We start from the raw sequence: 18,088 nt of genomic DNA, 5'->3' as shown, positions 1-18,088 counted from the left end.
CCTTCCTCCACCCCAGTACTTCTATGTCAAAGCTCCTACTCGTCATCTCCTCTTTAGTATAATCCATCTTCGCCTTTCAGTGCCTTTTCTTACCCCATCTTCTCCAACTACATTAACTCTTGCACACGTGGCTCTGCGAGGAAGGTTTTGCTCAGGTCTACAGAGATGAAATCTATGGCATTTCCCTTTGGGAGCTCTGTTTGCTAACTGGAGGTTACGTGAGCTATGATGGTTAGGTGAGTGTGGCGTGCATACATCTACCTTTTGGAAAAGCAAGCCACATTTCTCCCCACTTATTCCTGTCTGGTTTTCCTCCAAATTTTGTTCTGAAGTCTTGCATACTTCTGAGATAAAAATCATCATTCTTGTTTACCCAGAACACTTCTTCCTTCCCTCCTTTCCTTCCCTGCCTGGCAGCTCCATACCCACAGCTCCTCCCAAACTGAGTTTTGGGGCCATTGTGTGCCGTTTCCTGGGGCACACACGTAACAGGGCTGCCTGTCACACCAGTAGGAAGGTGAAAAGCCTTCCATGAGAAGGCTGCCGTGCTCCCTGCCTAGATTCATGGCTGCTATTTCTTAGAAGCTGTATCACCTCGAGCTCTTTGCTGCTGTCAGCTGAAGTGAGGTAGTTGGGATGCATTTAACAAGGAAGACTGGTTCACCGGGGGATTCGCTGCAGCTCTTCTTGGTGTGCAAATGGACCCAAACAAAACTGAATTAGAAAAACTTTTCCTTTCAGTTTTCAATCGCTGTCAAGTTCTGTGTTTAAGCAGGAAATCAGACTGATATTGAGTTACCTCGCTGGTGTATTGACAAATGCAGCAAGGGATGAAGTGCTACCAAAATCATCATTTTCTAGTTCACTGTAAATATGTCCTGTCTTGTGCATTTTATAGCACCCCAAAGTGAATCAATACATTGTGTTTGGATCTGAAAATGCTGTGTGTCTTTACGGAGCTGTTTTCGTATTTCACAGTAGATACGTTAGTCACTTTGTGTACTATACATGCAGTAGTGAGCTGAAAATAAGTTTAATAACTCAATCTACTAGGTATCTTGTAAACCATAATGAAAACTATATACAAGTTATATACAAGCTGGAGACAAAATATCTCTCTCAACTATTAGACTGTTATAAATTACAAGATTTCAAATATTTATATATTCTCTAGTAACTGTACAAGCTGTCTACAAACTGTCAGAGTAACATAGATGTATGTACAAGTATATGCAAATAGGGCTAACATTACTTGCTTCTTCAGCTGCGTGGGTAGGTTGTCAGCAGGGTATGAAATAGGAAAATCCAGGTGATTACAGCCTCCACGTATGTACATAAATACATCTCTATATTTACAGAGACACATAAAGACTAACGAGCCCATTCCAGAACTTGGACCATAATCACGTGAAGTAAATCCCTCTTAGGGTATATGAAAGCGTCCATCAGTCTTTGTGTTCCTCGCTGCATCTGTATTCATCTTCTGTAAGTGATGCTGTGCTGCTGGAGGATATTCTACTTACAAAAATGAATCTAAAATTTTGTTTCTGTTGGATTCTGTAGGAAAAGAAATAGAAATAAATGTCACCTATGGAAAGAATATCTGGGGAAGGTAATCTCTGGTGAGTAATGTAAGAACTTGCTACTCTAAAGCATTTGTGTGAGAAGGCTGCTGTTTAACATCTTTACCATCTTTTCTTTACAGCACTGCTGTGTTCAGGATGCTGCCCTCTTCTTTGTCGCAGGTCAGTGACAAAAGGCTGTGTCCCTTTCCTATTCCTGCCTCCAGACTCTTCTTCTGCCTGTGACGTGCAGATAGATGGGGCTAATGATGAAGTCTCTGCCACATGGACACTCTACCAGAGGCCTGTGAGCTCCTTGCAGGAGAACTGTGGTGGAAGGACGAGGAGACCAGTGGTGATGGCCTCCACCTGTCTTCCCTCTGCAGGCCATCAGTGTGCAAGGCATGGCAGGGATCAAATCCCATTAATAAATTGTGTGCTTTCTGCCCCGGGCTGACACAAGAGCTGTGTGATGAAGATGCGTTTGTGATCTAACCTAGTGGTTCCTGTGAGGTTGGAGGGACACTGCTGGGAACAGGAGGCTTACCTTGTTCTCCCGGCTGCGTAGCCCATTGCTGGTATTGATGATACAGTCTTTGTTGGTACCCTTCTGCAATGAACACATGAAATTTTGGGTCAGGAAATGGATTGTTTCCTTTTTTCCTGCTCTCAGGGAGGAGCTGTGCCCTGCCAGACCCACCATGTGTGCACCCCTTTTCCTAAGGAGGTGGCTTCAAGAGAAGTTCATGGCCAGGCCAGTCTGTGGTGGGAATTACTGCTCCCACTGATGGCTCACTAGCATCTGGACCAAGAGCCACTCTCACTCTCCCAATTTACCAGAGACCAGCAGAATTTTAATCATTAACGTTTTGAATACAGACATGGTATAGGGCCTATGGCTGGATAGGCAGAGCACTGCACAGAGTTGGATGTTTGTGAGCAAGGTAAAGGGACAAAAGTAGTAAAAGAGGAAAACTGTAGTGTTACCTCAGTGAGCTTTAATTTGGGGGAGCTGGCTGTATCCTTCTTCAGCAAGATGTGTAAAACTGCATCATGAATGGAGAGGAAAAACATGGACGGCTTAATCTCCTCATCAAAAAATTCGCACCTCTCCAGCTTCTCCAGGAAGCCCTCTGCAGGGGAACAAAAACAAAGTGTAAAAGTCACCTGCAGGCCTTGAAAATGAAGTATCCTTCACATGTCCACTGAGTGAATGCAGGGCTATCCGACAAAATGCACAGTTTCATTTATTAGAGCAGACATTAGAGACATGGAGAGGGTGGGGTGCCAACCCCATGGGCCCTGCCCTGCTTGATGCAGGGCAGGATGGAAGAGGGGCCCGGCTCTCATCTAACCCAGGCTGCCCGAGATAGGGGCAGCATGGAGATGGAGCCGTCGTTATCCAGCTCTGGGAGGTAAAACTGGGAATTGGAATAATTTTGGGGACTGGAGCATCCACAGAGAGGCTGAGGGAAATGTGAGTACTCACCGTGTGCCCCTGCAATGTAAATGTCGATGTCGATCCGGATAAATTCTTTCAATGTCTGTTAAACAGCAAACAGGCACCATTTAGATAGTGATACATTTGCTGATAGCAGCCATTACAGCAATTAACCAGAGCAATTTAAGGCATTGATTGTATTTGAATAATGGCAAAGAGCTCTGCACCTGGAGGCAGAACAGTCTCTTCAGTGGCAGAGAACAGGGAGGACTGGTTGTTTTGGGGAGGGACAGTACTTAGTACATTCCACCCCCAGTGAAAAAGATGATCTCTCATAAACTGCATGGCTTAATTGTACCTGCTTCACACATGATGAAAGTGAGCTTCTGGGGAGACTTTTCTAACTAGGGATTTCAGCAGAACTCCTGTTCCTGTTGCATGCACACATTTAGTTCCTATGAAAATAGATTAACCCAGCTAATGTGGATCTAGATAGTTAACTTTAGCTATTGCTATTGGAAAATGTTGTCCTTATTGCCCTGCTCAAGGTTGCCTTGGAAAGCGAGAGCAGGAGCAGAAATGAAACTCTGGTGCTCCAACTCCTGACCCCATGTTTAAAGCCATATTTCATAGGTGCTTTCTGTAAAACTTCCCAAAACCTTACCAGCTGAAGAAAGGGTGCCAGAGCCAACAATTTAATTCCAAGAAAATTTAGATTAATTATTTAATCAGTTTCTGTGGAAGATGTAGATTCCAGCTCACATAAACTCAAAGGTTGCCACTGACTTTCCAGTCCATATAGAAATACCTCTATGAAGCACACGGCCACATTTATGTTTTTCTTTTATACAATTGCTGTCTGTCTTGGGAATAAAAATTACCTTTTGAAGGACTCTCATGGCAGAAAAATCAAGGAAGGAGACTGCTGAGAAATCCAGCACAATGCTGTGGATGTTGACCTGGGGCACGGTGATGCCGGGGGGCAGGTCGGAGCTCCAGTTGATCCGAATGGGCAGGTCTGTCATGCTGGTGGGCTGGTCCAGCTCCTCTATCCTGTTGTTGTCTAACTCTTCATCGGACTCGTGCGTTTGGTTAGCCATGCAAATCAAGCCTTTCTGCATTGGCAGAGGAAAGTACCACAGTTACTGCTTCTGTCTGAGACCCAGCTGGGTTGGAGCACGTCTTAAGGGTGAGAGTGGTGGCAACACGAAGCTGGTGAGCCCATGAGATGGAGCAGGACCCACCAGCACTTTACACCAGAAAAAGTTCTGCCTCTCCCTCATCTGGGGTAGTGTGGAAATGTTGGCTTTCCTCTAACCAATCATTTAATTGTCATCATAATCCGTTAATGATTGTCTTTTATTTTCCACAAGAATTTATTGTTCCCTCAAGTCAGCGATCAGATACACTTTGATTCAGTAGATTTGGAACAAGCCAACGAAAAGCATGCAGGATTTGTGACTGTGAGAGCCATTTAAAACCTTATTTTTGAAGTGTGTTTATGTCATGAGGTAGTGACTTGCAGAATAGTGTGTCTAATTAGGACAGGAGGCCGTGACTGGGGAATAGCACGGCTAATTAGGACAGGAGGCTGTGAATGCTCCTCTGCACTTCAAGCCAGGGAGTTGGTTGCTTAATTCCCCAGGGTCTTGCCTCTTTTTTCCCACCCTGTCTGCAGCAGGTGGAGCTGCCTTACGTACGGGTGTCACTTGAAGCTCTCCTTTCTTCAGCATCTTTTTGATTTTCCGCAGAGCCTTATTGCGTTTCCTCAGGACTCTAAGCGGGTTGAAGCCAACCTGCAGAAACAGCACTTTAGTTCTTTAGGTTTAGCCCAAAATTCCGGTAACATATCAAATAATCATGATGGTGAGGATTTAGGGAAAAAAAAACAAAAAACAAAAACAAGCAAACAAACAAACAAAAACAAACAAAAAACCCTCTTGAATAATGACACAAGTAAAAATAAATGAGCAAATATCCTTAGCTGAATTAATTATGAAGCCTTAAGTTTATGGCATAGAGCTTTTTTATGGAAGGTATTGTTTTATATTTATTTACTACATTTGAATTTTACTACCTTTAAACATTTTAGTAATGTCTTTTTGAGCTGTTTTTCTCCAAAAACCAGCTGCCTTTGGTGCAGCTGCTTGCCAGGGTCTCTCATCTGCCTCTCTCTGTTATTCCAGATGAGTGCCCAGGCTGCTGCCTCCTTGCCCTGCCAGGAGGCCCTGGTGCCACTGTGTCCCCGTACACACGAGAGTGCTCCTCAGTGGGGTCACACTGGTGTGGCTGGGAACAGGCTCAGGCCAGGAGCTGTCCCTGACTGGTGCCTTTGGTGCCTTGCCAGTTGGCATCTCCTGGGGCAAAGCCCCAGAGGAAGGACACAGCATCTCATGCAGCTCTTCTTTACAGTCATGATGAGCATGGTTTGGACTTGATGCTACCTACCACTGTTCACCAACAAACCCTTTTTTCCAGTCGGGAAGACATCTACACTAGCATGGGTTGCAATAGAGCATGATGATGCTGTAGCACAAGGCAGCAGCCCCAGCAAGCTGGTAAATTGCTGGCTAGCCCTGAGCTTGTCTTACTCATCTGTGTTATGAGATGGTCACCCAGGCTATCAAGCTCACAGATTTTATATATGCTCTGTGCCACCTGACAGCAGTGTGGATTTTGATCCTCTTTAACAAAATTAGAAGGGCAGGTATATCAGACTAATAAGGGCTACAAAAATACTACATTCCTGTAAGACTTCTGAGCTTGTGACTGGAGGAGAGAGGTTTTAGAAGTGCCTGTGTTTGTTTGAAAAGGAAAAGAAAGAGAGAGGCATGGGACTTCACAACCCTCAGGAAAAAAAAATCCTTCAGACTTTTCTGACATGAAAGCCAAGGTCATAGAAACCCAAATGTGCTGGATTTCCTCATCCCTGTGCCAGTTTCAGTCCCTCACATGGAGAATGAGCCACTCATTGCTACTGCTCAGCATAGCCACTGCCTATCTGTTCCCCACAGAAGCAGCAGTCGGGGGTGGCTGCGGGTGCCAGATGGGCTCAGGCAGCCCAGGGCTGGTGGGCATCTCTGGCACAGGCAGGGCTCAGCATCTCGTGCTGGTTGCAGGAAGGCAGGGTGATTTCATTCAGCTTTTGTTCTGTTTGCTGCAATTAAATTCTTCAGGGCAAGGTGAATAAACTAGCATTTATTGTGTGTAAATAATATAAATAAAATAATGCTCTTTATATTTTCTGCTTTCCCAGTAGGTTTTCTAAAGGACTTAAAAGCATGTATATACATTGCTATGGTAAAAGTTCAGCACCAATCAGGCTGTTCTCTTTCTCAGGGGTATGTATGTACACATGGAACTACAGCAGTGAATAATTCATGAAAATCATCTCTGAACTATGAACAGACTGCATAGTTATGGGGAAATTGTATTCCACCTTAATGTGTCACATAATTCATCTGTTCAAACTGACTGCCCCAGGCACTTACAGCAGTGATGAGTTTCTCTTTGAAGAATTCAATATTAGCAAAGAAGATAGGAGATGAGCATCTGAAAATCTTCACTCCCTCTGGCTCATAGATCTGCAACACGGAGAAAAGGTATCAGTAACAATGTCTGGTACAGAAAGGCAAATGCAGCAGGTAATAAAAGAAGCATGAGGTTTCTTACGTCAGTGTAATCCTTCCTGTTCCTGTAGATGTTACTTCTCCCAACGTTGGCCAAAATGGTGCAGCTCGGGCTGCAAACAAACACAGGTGGTTATTTGTACCCCATGTTGAAGCCTAGAGGAAGGGGCAGCTGGGGTTGCCCTCAGTTTGCTGCCTGGTTCTCCAAGGGTGAAAACCTTCTTTGCAAAGCTCAGCCCCTGCCTCTGGTGGCCATGCCCTGAGCACAGCTGCAGCTCTGGCTGCCCTAGTGAAATCAGCCAAGCATGGAGCTGTGCTGGATGAGCAGAGAAATGTCTGAAAGATTTAATTCAGAAGGGAAGATGCTGACAGGAGGCAGCCCTATTGCTGCCTGGTCTGAACTTCACGCTAGTGAGCAGCAATCTGCATGGCTTCTGGCCAGAGCAAGACCTGCATCCCCCCGACCTGCTGGGCAGCTCACACAGGGTGCCTCTGTCCCTGCGTGTGCTCACCCCTGTAAGGCAGCCCCCTGTCTGGCCTGTAATGGCATGTACATTCACACTGAAGTAGCCAGTGTTGATATTCCTTTTTTTTTTTTTTCTTTTTCTTGCAGGTTTAGCCTATTTTTTGGTGGTGTTTTGCATGCATAGAGCTATAAGCAATTTTTTCCTCACAAACACCACTGGCCAGATATTTTTGGGCACCTCAGTGCATGTTTCCACTGAGATTTGCAGCACCAGTAAAGATGGAAATGTTATTTTTCAGACGTGCAAAAGCTGGCCACCATCACTCCGCCTCGCCAAGAGCTCAGCACTGCCTAGCAGTGGTGGTCCCATGCTCCACAGACAAGCAAAGGTCCTGGAAAAGGATTCAACATTCAGGGATTTCTGCACGACTGGTTTGCCCAAACATACTTGCTGGTCTTCTCTGCACAGGGGGAGTTAATTTGTAACAGGAGGCCCTGAGATGTTTTATCACCGTGTCCAAGCACTCACAACTGGGAGCGGATCACCACGGTCAGCAGCTCGAACGCCACGGCAGTTGCCAGCCCAATATCCAGGCCAAGGAAAACGGCGGCTAAGAAAGTCACCACCCAGATCACCTGCAAGGAGCAGAAGGACATCAGCGATCATGAGTGTGATGAGGACCAGGATCGTGAGCCCCAAGTGAGAGAGCAGCAACCTCTGAACTGCTTTCTCTGATCTGGTACAGGATGCCCATTTTTTTGTTATTATTATTATTATTTTAAATGATTTCGTCTTTCATAGCTGCTTATCTTGTAAAATAGGGCTGCACTCACCAACAATCACCAGAAAGTAATTCTAGAGACAACAGTTTCTGTACAACATATCTGAAGGATCGGAATAATAAAAATGTGAATCTTTCATAGGTGGTTCACCAAATGCTCATTACAAATCCAAGAGAAGCGCAAGGTTAAAAGTAAATTGGTGTCCTGGTGAAGCTGAGAGTTGTAAATATGCCTCGTACAGCAAGACAGACAAATTTAGCTGCCGTGAATGTACTTGATTGATAAACACAAATTACTGGATAATAATGAGTATTTTAACTGCAGATCTCAAAGCACATTTTCATCTGGAAAATGACTATTTTGCAGCTCAGAAACTGGAGGTCTGATTCAGAAACACAAAGAACTGACAGATGAAAAAGGCAAGAGACCATCTTCTGAGAGGTAAGAGGTCCTGTCCTGCAGCCACGAGCTTTACTCTTGGGAGTAAATCCTTCCAGCCATGGTCTGCACTTGCTTTTTGTGTATTACCTTCCACCTGTTGTGCTACATGAGTTTATGAAAGGGAGAAAATGTTCTTGTAGTAAATGCAGCATATATTTAGACTTTTTTTTTTTTTTTTTTAAAAAACTTTCTTTCTATGTTTGAGTTTATATAAGGAACTGTTTTTTGATGAAATGGTTGAAAATGGATGTCTCCTAGAGAGATGAGCAGACAGAATTGACTCAGGATAGCTGGGACACAATGAAAAACATGAGCAAGGGGTGCAAGAGTAAAAAAGGCATGCTATTGTTGTCCTTTCCATGTAGAGAAGCAAGGCAGCTGTAAAAATAAAGATGACCTTTAAGAGCATTTGCATAAGAGGTGACTTTTCCATAGTGCTTCATTCCTGATTGCTTGTGGGACTCCACTTACACAGTCATATTTGTCCTTCCTCCACAGGACGCCCACTTCCTTGAATTGCATGAGCATTCCTTTCAAGTTGCCCAGAGCCAAAGCTGCAAGGACTGACTGTTAAGAAGAGCAAAACGCATACTGAATTTTAAAGCATGCAAAGCACATATTGAACATTTAGCCTTAAAACCTTATACAAATAGGGCCAAAATGCAACTCCTCCCAGTGTATCACTGCTGCGAGTTGGGATGCCCTGTCCATCACGCTGGTACCTCCCTAGCTGTGGTGCAGCACAGGTGCCTGACTTGGGGCTGCAAATCCCACTTACTTTTGGCACCTAAAAGCAGGTGCTCTGATGTCTGGTGTGTGGGCACCTCCATTCCCTTTGACCACATGTCGTGGTTCTGCCTGTCATAATATGGGAGAAATAGCCTAGTTTTGCAAAACCCTGTTCAGCTCCCACTGAAGTCTGTGACCATTCCCAGTGCCTCCTAGAGCAGCCCTAGGTTTGGCAAGCAGGAGGAAGCACGAAGTAAGGCAAGTGAATACCTTCTGTAATGGTGCCAGGAGAAACCCGATGGCCAAGATGACAATCAAGACGATGAATGCTGAGATAATACCAGCAATCTGCAAGAGGGAACAATTCCACCATGAATAAGTGCTCAAAGGCATTAGGGTCAGCAGTGAAAAAAGAGACCTTTCTCACATTAAAAGCCATCATTACCCATTGTATTCTTTACCTGTGTTTTGCCTCCCGTGCTCTCCTGCACACCTGATCTTGACAAAGCTGTACTGGAGGCAAATCCTTTGAATGCTCCACCAACGATATTACCCAGTCCAAAAGCAATTAGTTCCTGGAATAAAAACCAAAAAGACTGTTCTTAAAAGCTAGTCTGTGATGGTTATTCACAAGAAAAGCATTCCAAAAATGACTTACTTCCCACTGACAAATGCACAGTACTGACCTCTGTGTCATTGACCTACCTGGTTGCCATCTATCGGGTAGTCGTGCTTGATGGAATACACTTTAGCCACGGAGAAGGCTACTGCAAACGCAACAATTGCAATGGAAATGCTGTCACCAATACACTTCTGGAGGATGCCTATATCAGGTGCAACAGGAGCTTGAAATCTGGAAGACAAAAATCTCTGCTCTTTAAGGATGTGCCTGGGGAGACAGTTTGCCAAGCAAGTGGGCAAGGCAGCGATCCAGCTCATGCAGTTTTAGCTGAGTGCCTTGGAGAGGTGAGACACATAATTGCAGATCTGAACCCTGTAAAGCTCTGGGGGATCCTGGATTGGGACTGGGACTCTCTTTGTCTGCACTCATCTCAAGTGGTGCCTCTGTGGGTTACCATTTACTTGGCCAGGACCAGCCACAGTTTATCTTGGCTGAAGTGCGTGCATGGTTCTGCCTTCTAATTACACATAGATTTAAAAAATCCCTGTGTGATTCACTGAAGCACTTTACACAGCTAAACAAACATTTACTAAGTCAGGTTAGCCTTTCTGCTATATGCTTTAGCGTTGCCATGTCCTGCTCCTTTGCTCAGGGCCTTCTGCAGATCCTGGGGGGAATTCCTCTCTGCTATTTTTTTTTTTTCTTTTTCCAGTGAACTGGTATCTGAAGAGTGGAGACTCCTGAGCAGAATTAGCTGTTCCTCTGCAAACTTCATCTACTAACAGCCCTCGGGCTACAAGTGCTGAGTGCCCTGGTGAGTAAATGGCTGCAGTCTGATGTCCTAGTAAATGCCTTCCTCCCTCCTTTAAACTTAATGCATGTTTGTTAAGTCTTTATGCCAAAATTCTGGCATACCTGGATATATTCTATATACCACATATACTCTACATATGGATATATAATCTATATGTGGATATACTCCCAGAGGAGCGTACATCGAGGCCTTGTGAGGGTAATGCTGCCAGGGGAAAGCTCATGACTGGTCACAGGGGACAGGGGACCAGCAGGAGATCTGCGTGGGGTCATCGTGGCCTCCCAGGGCTGGTGGTGGCTGCTGAACCATGGGCATACTTAGGGGGAAATGCAGGGGTCCAGGTGTGCTCAGTAAAAGGGGCATATATCAAAATCCTGCTCAGCAGCTTGGGAAATGAAGCATGAGATTATTTCATGCCACAGTTTCAGGAAAGAAAAATCATTCCTTGTTGCACAGATGTGCTACAGTAAGTAACTTTTATCTATTCAGAATGGGTCCTAACATTGTTGAGAGCAAACTCTTTATTTACCTGCTGAAAGAAGATGAAGTAAGTGATTCTGATCATAAAATAGAGCCAAAATGATTTAGCCCTGACAAAATAGAGAGAACATTTTGCTCCATTAGTAAATTGTAAAGAAATAACTTACCCTTCTTCTAGCTCTCCAACAACAGCTACATTAAATCTTTTTTCAAATTCGACAAAATAGGAAATCAGTGCTGCTAAGACTGTCTGAAACATAAAACCCAATTCCATTAGGAACATTCAAATAAAAGTATGGAGAAACCATTAAGAAACATTTCCTTCCCTCTCCCAGACACTCTTCAGCCTCATCACCAGCAGCAAGATAGTGCCCTAAGCCTGCACTTCCATTTCACGTTCATATGTGATTCCTGAATAACTTTATAGGCATGGCTTTACAGTCATAAACCCTACAGAGAGCACATCAGAGTATCTCACTGATATAAAACTAATAGAAAATAGAAAACTAAAAGAAAACAGGTGGGGAGGGAGCCGCCCTGTTGAGGTTTCCCCCACCCCGCTGCAGCTTGGGGCAGTTTGTTCCCTCTGCTGCTGGTGAACAAAGCTAGCCAGCTAGAGGGCTGCTCCCCACATCGCTGTAGTGATGGAGTGATCACGAAATCGAAGAGGGGTGACCATTACCACAATCAGCTCGATGGGGATGGGAGCTGGTAACTTCGCTTTGTAGCGGTCGTTCAACTCTTTCACCACAAACACGATCAGCAGGACAAGAAGGGAGGTGACGAGGTCGGCGATGTTTGTGTCTTTGATCTGGCTGAACACACTCTCCAGAGTCTGCAAAATCAATAAGAAACGTGGTGCTTTTCAAGTAATAATGCCTTGACACAGCAGTGTTATCCTTTCCAGAAATGCCTGTACCTAAACCGCCATAAGCACTGTGGGGTTGAGATTTACTTCTGGTGTACCGTGGAGGTTGCAAGCCCTGATGAATGCACACACACATCCATGAAAGGCCCTTTGCAATGGCTCTCATCCCTCTCCTTCTGGGCTGTCCCCTCTTCTACCTCCTTTCTCATCCAACAGCCCTCAAGGAGTCATACACACATTAGATAAATAAAATATTGGTCCAGTTAAAAGGACTAATTAAATGTTTGAGCCAAAGTTGAACACAAAGTTAAAATATGCTAACACAATAGAAAACACTATCTAACTAGCCCAACAGGGTGTGATTTGGTCTCTGGTGAGAAATTTAAAGATCTGTCATATACTGATAACACATCTTTTATATTTTTCTCTTGTGTTTCCTCCTGCATGGCTCTTTGTTTGCTCAGGTATGTTATTGCTGCCTAGTGGCACACAGTCAGGCATACACCACAGGTTCCCATAATATTAACAAGTGCTGAACAGCTAGCACTTACATAGATGATGCCAAATGGTACATTATATCCGGGGACAGGCAGCTGAAGCATGAACTTCAGCTGGGACACCAGAACATGGATGGCTGCAGCAGTCGTGAAACCACTGATTAATGAATGTGATAAATAAATGACGATGAATCCAAACTGGAGAATTCCCAGAAGCAACTGAAATGCAAAATGACCATGCATTAGTGTGATTCACTCATGCTTTTAAGCAATAAATGTATTAAATAGGAACAGATTTTCACCTAATCCTGTACATCCAGGGACTGAGGAAAATACTGTCACCAGACTGGCAATAAAGGTTGAGACTTAGCAACAGGGGGCATAAGTCTTATAAGAGTAATTGCTACAGCAGTTAAAACCTATTATTTTTATTTTATAGCTAAAATAAATCTTCTTTAGTCTTAGGGTTTTCAGTAGCTGTGTTTTTACTTGGTACCTGTGCTTCATGAAGTATGAACATATAAATATATTAGGAAGGAATTAATTTTAGGAATTTTAGGTCTGGGCAAAACCAGTAATTTTACAACATGAATCAGTGTGTGGCAATGGGAAGCAGACAGACATGTCCTCATCAGTACGCCAGGGTAAGATACATGGGAATGGGAAGAGAATTATTTCTGTAACTGCTCTGGCAGAAAGCAGAGGATGGCCAGTCACCATCCATCTGTTTACATAAGTGCATGTAGACGAATGCGGGCAGACACACATATATTTACCAACCTGGATGATCCCAGAAAGGAAGGTTACAGATGCAGCTACCATCACCCGCTCTTCATCTATGATTGAGGTGTTGGTGGAATTGTCATTTCCAGTACTGCTATCGGGGACCAGCCTGACGACAACTCCTCCCACCATCAGGCTCAGGACAGGGAAGGGACCTGCACACAAGGCATGCATTAGACCCAAAAATCCAGCCTGCAAGTTCTTTGGCAACGAGGGCGGTCAGTGTGCCTGAACTTACCCACTGAGATGTGCCGGGATGTGCCAAAGACAAAATAGACCAGGACTGGGAAGAATGCCGCGTAGAGCCCATAACCAGGAGGGACATTCACCAGCAAGGCGAATGCAAGACCTGTAAGGACAGACAGCGGGGTGGGGAGGTATGTGTGGCAGGCTGGAGCCAGCAGCCTCCTTCCAGCCAGCTGAGCTGGAGCAGATGTTCCCCAGAGCTGTTACCTTGCAGCACGGACACCAGCCCCGTGTTGATGCCAGAGATGATATCGCTGAGGATCCACTCCCTGAAGCGGTACGCCGGCAGCCAAGAGACGATGGGAAAAAAACGCAAGGCAATTTTTTTGGCCTTTTGCCGGGAGCAACTGTAAAGACACAAGAGGACATAGGTCTCTGGGTGAACGTCCCAGCTGAATCTGAGTCTCAGCACACCAGGATGTGCTCCCTATCTTTGGAGGGGAATGACAGGAGAAGGATTGAGGTTTGGCTTGCCAGAGGTCAAAGTCTCGCCAGACACAGCCCTGAGCAACCTGCACAGTCAGCTCTGCTTCCAGCAAGGGGCTGGATGTGGTGACCTCCAGAGGTCCCCTCCAACAGAGACATGGTGAGTCTGTGCTGCCAAGTGTCCAGGAAAAGACAAGCTGCCTGGGATACAACTGTAGGAAGACCTTTAAGGGTAATAGCAGCTAAAAATATTTAGAAAATTCTGACTGTGCATATGGTAAATCAGTTTTCATTTGCTTTGTTGGAATCTGAAACAAAAGGTGTCAGAATGGACTTCATGCTATCTGAGAGCTGCAGTCCAGGTTGTTTCTTAGATCCATATTAAAGAAAGAAACCTTCTTACCGAAAATACAGTTTCAGGTTATCCCAAAAGTTTTTATGGTATCTGTGCAATTTCTCATGCTCTTCATCAAACGAGTTCTCCGAGTACACTGGTCTGGCTACGATATAGTGGTTGCCTACAGGTTCAACCATTTCTCCTGAAAGGGTGAGGATGGGGACTGTTGTGTGCCTCTCTTTGTCGTTAGTCAATTAAAAACCTGAAATGAAGTACAAAATTAGCTCCCTATGTTCTGTGGGGTGAGTAGCCATAGCATAGATGAGTGAGCTCCAAACTGAGCGTTGCCACCTTTGGAGATCAAAAGAGAGATGGCTGAGAGATACCCGCTTCATTTGGCCAAGGTGAACTCCTGCCCTTCTCCTCCCACTGCAGGGCAGTGTTTCACTGGAGCATGAAACATTCCTTTCTAAAGATGCAGCCAAAAAGTGGACAAGATGGATTTTGAGTTAGTTTATCTCTGAGTCGGCTGTCTACAGCTAACTATCTCTCTCAAGGGGACTAATCTCTTAAGGAACCAACAAGCAGATCCCAAATATTTTGTCTCTGTGGCACAGTGAAGAAGCACTGAGCCTGGACAGGAAGGTTGGGAGCTGAAAGCCACCACAAATCCAAGGGGAAAAGGCAGAGCCAAGGCAGGGCTCAGCCATTCCCTCCTCGACTCAGAGACAGGGTTCAATCTTTTGGCTTGTGTCTGAGTGTTGGGAACTCAGCAGTAAAAACGTGTATTTCATGCTCACAAACAACTGTTGCAATGTCTGACCTAAATATGGCTTTCTGCCTTGTCCCACCCCGCATTGACAAGTTTGTGCTGAATAGAGGCTTTCCTCCGTCACTTCAGAAGCGACCCCCAAAGCTCGCATTGCACACAAAGAGATTTAAGATTCACTGCATTCGTACCATGGGGTATTTTTCAGCAACTCCTTGACTCCATTGCTGTGCTGCCCACTGTGCTCTGCTATGTTTCTCTCAGTGCCTTGCATTCTTCCTATGTTAAAGGCACCTAATAACATTTATTTCTATTGTAGTCACCATTAAATATTTAATACAGTACTAGTCCTAGACAGCAACAGTGGGACTTGCTCTTGGGAGCCTCAATACCATGACAATAAGTCATTTCTCTTTGTTTTCTCTCCCTTATCATAAATGTTCCTTATGCCTTGCTGCTTGTTGGTCTTGCAAGCTGATTTACACCGAAACACCCCACATGCAATTCTAATTTCCACTTGTGTGTACAAAATATTTGGAGGCACCAGGACATATTTTCAAGTGGCACAAAGTGCTTTGCATTGTTATGAACAGACAGAAAGCTGTTTATCTGTAACAATTTTTGCATTAAAATGTAAATCCCATCCTGAAACTCACTGCTTTGCTATAGCTCGGAGTGTTATTGACCTACTTCAAATAATCTCACTTTTAGCTTTCTCTTAGTTTATTCTGAGGAAATTCATGAATGTAAAGAGGTCCAAACAACATCAGATGAACCTCTTAGATATGTTAAATTTTTTGTGGATATATTATTTTGCCATAGAAGATTCACTATTTAGGCAATGTTTTAAACATTTGTAATGTAAAAAAAAAAAAAAAAAAAAAAAAAAAAAAAAAAAAAAAAAGATCTGTAATATTTTCCAAACACAGGCAAGTAATTATTCTATGAGGTTAATATTCAAAATCTAAGGTTGTTCAAGACCTTGACCCAAAGCATGTTAAAATCAGCCAGAGAAATCACACTCCAATCCTATAATTGCACTTTACTGTCCTTCTCATCTGATGCTGATGAAATTGAAATGAAAAACTTGGTTGATTTTGTTCTTTCTCTTGTAAGTCTTGATGTATATAGAATTTCAGAAAGAAGTTTTATCTGTCAATTAGGATTTCAGGAAGGGGTTTTATCGGTCAAAGACTTTAGAATTGCTGTTTCTTACTCTGAGTATCAGTCCTTTACACTTCAAATCACAGCGAGGGGTATTATCAAAAGCCCTGCTAAATAGTTTTGCTCATTACTTTGTAGGGCATAAGATGTACTATTTGTACCCTTTGAAATGGTCATAAGCCATAAAAATAAAAGAAGTATGTGGGTTACTCTTTCATTTCAAATTTTCTCCAGTTCTGCAGCTGTTGTAGCTTTTGTGAATGCTTCACTTGTCTCCCCTGTGCCTTGCCCAGCCTTGATCCTTTCCTCAGACCAAATTTAATGCCCCCATCTCAGGAAACATACAATATGCCTCTGTAGAACTCTAAATCTTCTTTGGTTTATCAGTGCTTGTGTTGTTGAAAGCATAAGTATATTGCATGTCTTTTTTTTTTTTTTTTTTTTTTTTTTTTTTTTTTTTTTTTTTCCTGATAGAAACCCCATTTTACCAGCTAGCTTTGATGGGTTGCTTAGCACTGCAAAAGGAGCCCTGGATTCTCACCCTGAGGGTCTCATCCAGCTGAATGATGTGTGAAGCATGGGTCTGCTTCAAAGACCATAGTGCCATGTGGCATTATCCAAATTAAGTTTAACCCAGCAAGGTTGAGTGCCTGAAGTGCAGAAGAAGGTGCCTTCAGCCTGTTTCCTGGCAGGGTAGATGAGACCTTATGGATTACCACCCTACCACAGTTAGATGACCACTGCTGCTGGTTGCTCTCGAGCTTTTCTCATCTTGTTCCCTTTTCCATGGGCTCTGCCAACAGCTATCAGCTGCCATAACTTCGGTCAGTATTGCTTTCTTCTTTCTCATTCTCATTTTCCTCACATCTATATTTAGACATATAGGATCCCCTTTGCATGGGCATTTTTGGGGCTGTCTGCACCATTACTTATTTTAGGTATTTAAGGGAAAACAGGAATATTGTGGAAAGTACCAGTATAGTGGAGACTAAGATCCTCTGCAAATCCCGTGATAGAGATATCTGTACTCCAGTGATCCCCACTGTCTTCCCAGTATGCTCCCATCATAAAGTCCTTGGAATTCTTGTGGGAAAGTGGCCAATCTCTCACACATAAAAGGCTCCAACTCCCCTGCTAATCTCCACATTTGTGAACCATTGGTAATACATATTTTGATGTATGTCATTTTGTTGAGCAGATTAACAAAGCCATACTTTTCCCCCTTACTTAATTTATCCTAAATATTGACTAAGAAACACACACAAAAAAGTGATAACTTTAACAGAATAATTAAATGTTAACACAATTTGTCTCACTTTTCAGTGAGATACACACAACCTCTGTTTTTCTATAATATAAATGTTTAAAAAAATAATCCATGAGGGAGCCTTTCACATTTTACAAGAAATATTTCATTTATAAGCATTACTTCCCATATCCCATATCCAGACTGGCAAGTGAAAATCCTACCTGATGTGTCTTCTGTGAACCTCTTCAGAAGAATCCACACAAAGAAAATATAGAAAAAGATAACCTTGAAATTTTCTGAGGCAGTACAGGTATCTTCTGCTGTCCTTCATTTCAGAACCTCCCTAAATACTGCCAGCATTTTAATAACTAACTTCAGTTAACTTTTACAAGAAAAGGAAGATTTCACTGTGGCCTTGACCATTGAGTCCACTCTCAGGAGGGATGATAAGAGTCATTTCTTAAAGTTCTCTGGGATATTGCTTAACTTTGTTTGGAAAACTGCTCCTGATTGGTCTGCAGAGATTAATGCAGGAAAATAGAGATGAATCAGGATCGTCTGTTGCAATGCTTTGCTGTGCATCTGCCAGAGCTCTGCTGGGTGTAGTAGGAAGCGGTGACCAGAGCCTAGGTATGGCACCCTGCATTTCTTAAAGAGTGACCTGGTGGTAAGCAAGATGGGACTGCTGGGTGTGGTAGCCATGGACAAGGTGTGTCCTCTGAACCTTTCTCCCAAGCACTATAAGGGATTCGACATCACCCTTCCAGGAGCAATTCTGGAGT

The 18,088-nt window shown here is 43.7% G+C and overlaps 1 protein-coding gene across 1 annotated transcript; it reads right to left on the bottom strand.

Annotated features, from left to right (window-relative positions):
* Window positions 1-1,017: 1,017 nt before the first annotated feature.
* On the bottom strand, window positions 1,018-17,767 carry SLC26A3 (solute carrier family 26 member 3). The gene is made up of 21 exons (XM_084509880.1): window positions 17,528-17,767; window positions 14,191-14,386; window positions 13,569-13,708; window positions 13,354-13,464; window positions 13,113-13,270; window positions 12,387-12,551; window positions 11,650-11,802; window positions 11,135-11,217; window positions 9,757-9,904; window positions 9,513-9,626; window positions 9,322-9,399; window positions 8,794-8,889; window positions 7,628-7,734; window positions 6,676-6,745; window positions 6,495-6,587; window positions 4,704-4,799; window positions 3,885-4,118; window positions 3,052-3,106; window positions 2,550-2,695; window positions 2,110-2,172; window positions 1,018-1,557 (listed from the first exon to the last, which is right to left on the bottom strand). The coding sequence occupies exons 2-21, from the start codon at window positions 14,319-14,321 to the stop codon at window positions 1,534-1,536; spliced, it is 2,265 nt and encodes a 754-aa protein (XP_084366006.1). The 5' UTR covers window positions 14,322-14,386; window positions 17,528-17,767; the 3' UTR covers window positions 1,018-1,533.
* Between the last annotated feature and the right edge of the window lie 321 nt (window positions 17,768-18,088).

Source organism: Aythya ferina, assembly GCF_964211825.1.
Source record: "Aythya ferina genome assembly, chromosome: 1".
Lineage (NCBI taxonomy): Eukaryota > Metazoa > Chordata > Aves > Anseriformes > Anatidae > Aythya > Aythya ferina.
This window is presented reverse-complemented; position numbering and strand designations above follow the sequence as displayed.